The sequence below is a fragment of the Hipposideros armiger genome, unplaced genomic scaffold, assembly GCF_001890085.2.
Source record: "Hipposideros armiger isolate ML-2016 unplaced genomic scaffold, ASM189008v1 scaffold_51, whole genome shotgun sequence".
Taxonomy (NCBI): Eukaryota; Metazoa; Chordata; class Mammalia; order Chiroptera; family Hipposideridae; genus Hipposideros; species Hipposideros armiger.
The window spans coordinates 5,461,089-5,469,516 of record NW_017731401.1 but is presented as its reverse complement, the minus strand read 5'-3'; the positions used below and the strand labels follow the sequence as shown (position 1 = coordinate 5,469,516).

At 39.1% G+C, this 8,428-nt stretch overlaps 1 protein-coding gene across 1 annotated transcript in view; it reads right to left on the bottom strand.

The window, feature by feature from the left end:
- Window positions 1–6,162: 6,162 nt before the first annotated feature.
- MYRFL (myelin regulatory factor like) overlaps window positions 6,163–8,428 on the bottom strand; it is a gene marked incomplete at its 5' end in the record, with an annotated part of 131,359 nt that continues 129,093 nt past the window's right edge. The window contains 3 exons of the mRNA XM_019640517.1: window positions 6,163–6,453; window positions 6,592–6,666; window positions 6,989–7,109. Of these exons, the coding sequence (XP_019496062.1) occupies window positions 6,367–6,453; window positions 6,592–6,666; window positions 6,989–7,109 (283 nt within the window). The remainder of the gene's footprint in view (window positions 6,454–6,591; window positions 6,667–6,988; window positions 7,110–8,428) is intronic.

Sequence of the window (8,428 nt, the reverse complement as noted above, 5' to 3'; positions counted from 1 at the left end):
AATAGGCTGTAGCTAACTATGAGGATCTGGAATCCTTTAACAGACAATAGTCCATTTGATTTTCTAGTTTCTATTGGAAGTCATTTAGAAGCGCTTTACATGTGCTTAGAGAAGAGAATAATAACATCTTAATATTCCAAATAGTAATAACAAAATTCACAATGGAAGAGTGAAAGGAATTCAAACCTGTTTTAGTATGCCATGTTGCCATACTCCCTGGTAAATAAGAGGAAATGTTACTATTTACCCACCTTTCATTTAATAAATGTTTATTTATGATTATTTTTAATAGACTTTATTTTATTTTTTATCATTATTATTTTTTTAGCTGAGCCATCCTGCCACCTGTTGGAAGCTCAGCAGCAGCTCAGCTTGGGCCGGGAATCGAACTGCTGTTGCTCAGAGCTCACACCCTTGAGCGAGCTCTTAACCAACTGAGCCACTCGGCCAGCCCAATAAATGTTTATTGAGCATCTATTGCATGCTAGGCAACATGCTTTCCAGAAAGAAGATAGTGGATGGAAATGTAAGTAATTTACCCTAAGCATAGTGGAACTGAAACTCATTAAAAGAAGGGAGAATTTCCAATTTCTTATTTACTTTTCAAAATAATGTCTTCCCAGGGACCATTCTTAATGATTCTTGCTTCCACACTACACCATCCACTTTACAAAGAGGTCTCATGTAAATATCTCTTTTAGTATTCACAATAACCCTTAGTGTAGGTAGGACTATTATGGATCTAATTTTGCAACCAGGAAAGTGAAGTATCCAATGTGACACTAATGGCAAGTTATTGAGCCTGAACCAGGACCAAGATTCCTGGCTCTAAGTTTGGTTCTTTTTCCAGTTATTCCACATTTAAACAGGAGGTCACACTGGTGCAGCTAAAAATGGCTTGAGAACTCCACTCTGGTGAAGACATGTTATCAAGCGTCTTTCTAAAATATGATCTCTTTTTATATTTGTGTGGGGCCATAAAGAAACCGAAGGACTGAGACTGTGATTTTTGGCACCCATCCCTTCCACCAATTTTATGTCTTAAGAATTGACGAAGCTTTCCCATTCACAGAATCCAGCCAAGAAAAGATGAAATTGTATGCCGAATACTGTTGGTAAATTGGAGGTCTCGAAAGCTGTGCTTCTACAAGCTTTAAACAACCACTCATCAAAAATGCACTAGATTCTAAATCCTTGGATGCTTCTTAAGAGCTCGACTGGCTCTTTAGAATCAGACACAAAAATCAATGACATATGTCCTTGAAGAAATAAAAGCCAAAACACTTTTAGCTTTGCCAAGTGAAGATTTCGCTAAAGTGTTCCTTGGAGTGAGGTTGATATTTAGCATTCTTAAGTGAGCTGTTAAGCCCTGGTGCAATATAAATAGATGTAACTTAGTGGCTGGTGACAGGCGATTCCATTCATCTCTGTCCATCTACCCTCTCTCCATTCTGTATTATGACTAAATGGCCTCTAATAAATTCTATCAGCTTACAAGGCCTAGTAAGTGAAAATATCACCTACCAGGGCCATTAACACATCAGTGCCTTTTTGGTGGGTCAATATCTGCGTTGATGGTCTTGGAAACTACAAAGAGTTGTGAAGAATGGAAAAAAAAATTCTAAATGGTAAGTGATGTAATGCTATGGACTGAACTGTCTTCCCCTCAAATTCATCTGTATTTGGAAATGAGGCCTTTGGGGGGTAATTAGGAGTAGGTGAGGTCATGAGGGTGGGGGCAGTCATGATGGGATTAGTGCCCTTATAGAAGAGGCACCACAGAACTTGATTGCCCCCTCTGTCTCTCTCTCCACTTGCCTGAACCGAGTGAAGGCCATGTGAGGACACAGCAAGGCAGCTGTTTGCAATCAAGGATAGAGGAGCACTTACCAGACACTGAGCCTGCTGGCACCTTGATTTTGGACTTCCAGTCTCCAGAACTGTGGAAATAAATTCCCGTTGTTTAAGCCAGCCAGTCTTAAATTTTCCCTTATGGCAACCCGTGCTAAATAAGATATAGTGGAAAAACATGAAATTTAGCACCAGAAAACTTGGCTCACCTCTTGTCCTTGCTTAGCCTTTCTGTCCCTCAGTTTCCCTCAGTTTCCTCATCTGTAGAATGAATGGAGAAATAGAAATAGCTCCCCTCACTCCCAACATCACAAGATTGTCATGAGAATCCGGGGAGAGGAGCTTTATGAAAGTGCTTTGCAAAACTGCCAAAACAATTGCTATTTCGCTTTTTCTTGAAGATCCTTAGTTTAGCGATTCAAATAATGTGGTATTGGGAATCTGCCACTAAAGTTGAAATTCAAACATTGTTTAGGAAAAAAATTAAAATAAAAAAAGAAGTAGGTGAAGAGCCCTACAAAATGACTTTGTTTAAAAAGTGCTATAGCGTTGAACGCACACATGCTAATTGTTTTAAGTGAATTTTGATGGTTTGGCTGTTAAAAAGAAATCTGACCACTTTCAAAATTGTTTGAGTTCCCTTATTAGAACTCATGAAAAATTATTATAATTCTTTGTTTGTTATATGTTATATGATTATTTTATATTTTATACTCTTTACCGTATTTCCCCACGTATAAGACACACCCTTTTTTGAAAAATTTGGGGTCTATAAACTGGGTACATCTTACACAGTGGTTGTAGATTTTTTTTTTACTTGCATTTCCCGCTTTTTTTGCACTTGTTTTTGCGCTCATACAACCACTGTATAAGACACACCCAGTTTTTAGACCCCAAATTTTTTGAAAAAAGGTGTGTCTTATACATGGGGAAATATGGTATATTATTTCTATTTCGTATTCTATAGTATTCTCTATGGTATTTGGGAGCTAATTAAATTGATATACAGAATATGACAAATAATTGATTGGCAAAATAGGGAACTAAAATACTTCAGCCTAAAGTTAAAAATGATACCTAATTTTTAGGCTTGAACTTATTCTACATTATCACAAATGGCACCTGGTGGCAGTATGTGATATTTCAGCCCAGCTCTCATGGACTTTTTTGCTGACTTTAAAAAAAAATAAATAAATGTTTTAATTTAGAACAGATTTAGATTTATAGAAAAATTGGGAAGCTAGTACACAGAGTTCCTATAAATCCCACACCTAGTTTCCCTATTATTAACATCTTAACATTAGTCTAGTATATATGTTACAATTTATAAATAAGCCAATATTGGTAACTTACTACTAACTAAAGTCCATACTTTATTCAGATTTTCTTAGTTTTTACCTAATGTCCTTTTTCAGCTCCAGGATACCACATCACATTTAGTCATCATGTTTCTTTAAGCTCCTCTTGACTGTGACGGCTTTTCAGACGTTCCTTGTTTTTGATGACCTTGACAGTTTCAAGGAGTACTGGTCAGGTATTTTGTAGAATGTCCCTCAGTTGGGATTTGTCTGACTGTGGTTATGGGATTTGGGGACAAAGATTCATACAGACATTTTTATTACTTGAATTTGGGGATATGTCAGCTAATTCTCTGGCATAAGGAAAAATCTTTTGGCCTGAAGCAGCATGGTCCACAGTGGACGGCTGACAATTGGGAAAGTGCTGCAAGTACAAGAGAATCTTACAGCAACGTCTATTTTCCTCATAGGCTTAATTAATCCCAGGATGCCATGGATTGCCACAGGTCTGTCTACTGTCTTCAATTCTTCTTCCTGAGGGCTTTCAAACAATTTCCTGTAGAAAATTTTCTGTGGGAAATAGGCTTCCAGTTTTTTTTAATGGAATTTAAAGGGAAAACAGTATTCATTTTACAGAAATCCCCTTGTAAGCAGCATTACTGGATTGCATTAGATATCTGGAACCCCCATACCATCCTGAACATAACTGCATGAAAAAGAACATGGGATTTATGTGCTGAAGGGAATTCTTGTAACTCTACTGCTGACAAGCATTCCTTTACCAGCTGAAGAATCAAATTAATGGAGTTTCTCCCACACCAAGCACCTGGGATGCTATTAAAACGTGGAGTGGCAACGACAGTATCTAGAGCTAGGTCATGCTGGGACAGGCTGAAACTACAACTCAATAGAACCAAGTTTCAGTCTGAGTCCAAGAAACTGGAGGCATCCTGAAATACTCCTCCCAAGAATTCACTACCTGATTTTATTTTCCACAAAGAGTATGCTGTTAGTAAAAAGGAAAAGAATTTTTCCAAATATAGAAAAAAAAATACATTATAAAATATACATGCATATGTTGTCTGCAGTTTGTTTTTTACAGTTGATGAAAATGCCTCAATGTCTATGCGACTGTTTACTTATTTAATTGCTTTATAATCCCACAATAATCTTTATAATGATTCTGCTCTGTGCAGGTATAACAATAATAGCTCATATTTACTTAGAGTGTACCTGTGTTTTATATATTTTATCCCATTTAATCCTATCTGTTGCAGACACTGTCTTCTTCTATTACATACATGACAAAATTGAGGCTTTGAGAAGTTAAATAACTTGCCTAAGGATACACTGATAAAGTCAGAATTTGAATTCAAGACAAGGACTTTTTGGCTCCAAAGTCTTAGCTTCTACTGGATTAAACTACCTTTATGTTGGTTAATAATTTATTTCAAAATGCCTTCTGTGAGAACAAAGACCATGTCCTTTCTTTTCTTAATAGTTGGGGGGGGGTCCTCACAATTTCCATCCATATGGCACGTGTTTAGTAATATTTGAAAACAAGGAAGAAGAGGATATATTATTACTATTGATTAGCATTGTCAAGGTCAAAAAATTGAATTGTCTCATCCTGATGGACTCAAAGGTCAACAGTAAGATAAGGAAAGACCAGGCATCCAGCACCCCTGTTACCTGGAACCAGAGCTAGCGTGGCTTGAATCTTCATGCTCTAAGATATAGAGTATTAAGAGAAAATTTGAGGGATAGGAAGGCCAACAACAGATCAGGAGGCGATCGGCATTGGAAAGATAGTTTGTTACTCGTGGTTCTCAAGAGGAGGGGACCTGCCATGCCTCGGGGAACCATGCTGCTCAGTCAGGAAGCGGAGGGGGAGGGAGGAACTATGGGCAAGAGCCTTTACTATGGTTTCCACAAGAATGAATGAGCGAGCAGGGTAAACAGGTTTAGGATTCACTAGTTTGAATAATTTCAGTAGATTCTGGGGCAAAGGAGCTGTCCTTAGTTGTCTGGTACGTGGCCCTGGGGTGTTAGGGCAGGTGAAGTGTGAGAGCCTGATATAGAAGGTGGTTGAGGTATGGGCTCCGAATTGGTTGGTTTGTATTCGAAAAGGACTTGTGGGCAAGTTGTTTACTATCTCTAGGAACTGGCTGACCCTGAGAGGTGCAGTCTCTCCTGGGTCAGCAAGACCCTAAGAACATCAGAATACACAAGATAAAGAACACGGTTAATACCCTCCAGCTGGAGAATTTCTGGTTATTCTAAACTGGAAAAGGCATACAAATCTACTCATAGGCCAGGAGATGTATTCAAACCTACTTCATCCATAAAGAACTGAGATGGTTTTAATGGTCCGTAAAACAGCTCCTCATACACAGAGGAAAAACAAAACATGAAGAAAAGCAATGACAACTGGAAGATCAAGGCAACAAACTATCTGGGCCTAGATTTGTCTGGGTTGCTTTAAAAGACTTGTTACAAGCTAGTGCTTCCATCTTTACAAGATATATTTTATCGCTCAGAAAGTTTAGTGTACATAGAACATTAAAAAGTAAAGTGACAACTATTTCTCTTAAATCCACTTCATTAGCAAGCTACATTCTGTAATCTAGTCTATGAAGTACACACACACACACACACACACACACACACACTCACATACACACACTTACACACACGCACTCACACAAACAGATAGCAATAGTTTGCCTAAATGTGAGCTCAGCATCAGACACCACTCACCCCTCCCGCCAACACACACCCTTTCACACATTCTCAAGAGTCTGTGTTTAGTGGGTTCGAGTTGACATGGCTGACTGGGCCTTTTTGTTTTCCTCCAAAGCTTTGAAATACATTAAGACAAAGTAAAGTTAGACCTGCGCAGTTTGACCTCACAGCTTCCTTAATACCAGAAGCAGTATGTTCAAATCCAAGAATGCTGTTTACTCCATGAAACGTTTTACTCCTAGTCATGGCAAAATCAAACACCACATTATTTCAAGTTCCAGCAAAACATTTTATTCTCCTCATTAATGTCTCAAAACCGTTGGAAGCCCATGCCTGAACAAATCCTTTGGCAATAAATGTGGGTGTTTTACAAAAAAAGAGAAAAGAAGGTGCAAGAGGGTATATGTTTCTGTTACTCATATTTCTGAGTATTTTTTCCTTAGTAAAGTTCCCCAACCAAAGTTGAAATAAATTAAGCACAATGTCGATAGAAGTAAAAGAAGTAATCGGTAAAGAATATTCCAGCAAAATAAGGATCCGTTGAACAGTCAGCTAAATCCTGTCAGGACAGGAGAAAGAGAAAGATTAACATAAGAATTAATTGTAATTAAAGTGTTCTATTTCTTTATTTATTTATCTATTTATTTACTTAATGGTTCCTTTCTTTCTCACTGAAAAGAAAAAGAAAAAGGCTTACCGGTGCAGCTACACGGAAATGGTACGAGCTATCAAAGAACGGGGCTACAGGAAGGCTCCAAATGTGCTGGAATCCCTAAACAGTGAACAAGAGATCCATTCCATAACCATGTTTTACACTTAATTGGAAAGACTATAGGCCGAAGAAGCATTTCCTTGACTACTGTAAGAGAGGTATCTGTGACAACAGCTTTTGATAAGGATTGCCAGCATAGTCTGCAGCTCTGAAGTAGGCACAGAGGATGCTGAGAGCAAAGTCCAGCGTCAGCCAGCAAGGGGAAGCCCTGGCATGTAGCTCAAGGCGTCTCTTTCTTAGTAGGGAACAGAGGCAGTGTGACAATTCTAGACACAGTTCTTCTGGAACACGGGTGTGATGCCAGGGAGCTGGAAAACATTACCTGTGTCATCTCCTGGGAGATTTCTTGGTGGCTGTGCATCCCTTTGGCTTCCCCTTTCCTCTGGAAACATATATTTCCAAGTGTGAGTTTGCACTGGAAGACTATCAATGGCTCTGTCGTGCTTCAAGAGACAAAGGAAAGAAAGGGTCAATGGGAAAGCAGTGACCAGCTCCTACTGAGCTACAACTTGATAAGAAGAGGGACTAATGGGAACATAACTTGGAAATCCATTCAAAGTTCCAAATAAGCATTTTATTACACATAGCTCACTGATGCCAGTATGCTAGCTCACATCTCATTATTACAAAAAGAAACTCTATCTCAGGTGATGACTGCTATGGACGGAATGTTTGTCTGACCAAATTCGTATCTTGCAATCCTAACCTCCAGTGTGATGGTGTTAGGAGGTAGAGCCTTTTGTGATTAGGCCATAGGGTGGAGCCCTTGTGAATGGAATTAGGGCCCTTATAAAAAGGACCCCAGAGAGCTCTCTCACCCTGTCTGCCATGTGAGGACACAAAGAGATGACTATTTGTGAACCAGGAGGCATAGCCTCAGTAGATACCAAAGCTGCCGGCACCTTGATCTTGGACTTCCTATCCTCCAGAACTGTGAAAAATAAATGTTTGTTATTGAAGCCACCCAGTCTGTGGTATTTTTGCTACAGCAGCCTGAACTGACTAAAACAGCTACCAAGATAGCATATGACAGTCTCTAAAACCTAATAACTTAAATCACCTCAATATCAGAACTTCTTATCGCCATAGATTTTTAAATGATTTTTAGATACATTCCTTCTCTTTTCACCTCAGCTGAATTTGCGTCTATCTGAAGTTTGCAGAATTTCAGATTTTGCAAAATCCTGGTCTGGGTGGATACTGTTTGAAGCAGCAAGGCTAACCAACACAGGTAGGGATGTGGGGTGAGCCCCATTAGCAATCACCAGCCTGTAAAGCCATCAGAGTGGAAGCCCTGCCACAAAGAATGGTTCTTCTCTGGAGGTTGGCCTATTAATCATCTTCAAAAGGATGAGCTTCATCTGTCATTGGAAACAATCTTTTTGCACAAGGGAGACAGCCTACAATTTCAGTTGAGTAGCTGAGATTTTTATTACTTGAAAATTGCCCACGTTAGAAAAATGGCTGACCTAGTGGCTCAAGATGAACTTGTGGCACTTCAGGGGATATACTGTTTAAGCTTATCTCCCTCCAGTGAAGCTAGGAATGGATGAGGAAATGTTATTTCAGGTTACTCGGGTAGTGCTAGAGAATGGTAGTACACTTAACTCGGAAGACTAGTACATGTGGCTTTTGCTCTGCCTTGAAATATGTGGGCTCTGAGTCATGAAACATTAGCTGCTTGAAACAAACCTTTCCAAAGCAGAGCAGTTGGGTTGAGAGTCCATAGCTCATTGTAGAAACGAAGTTAATGAGAGAAGGC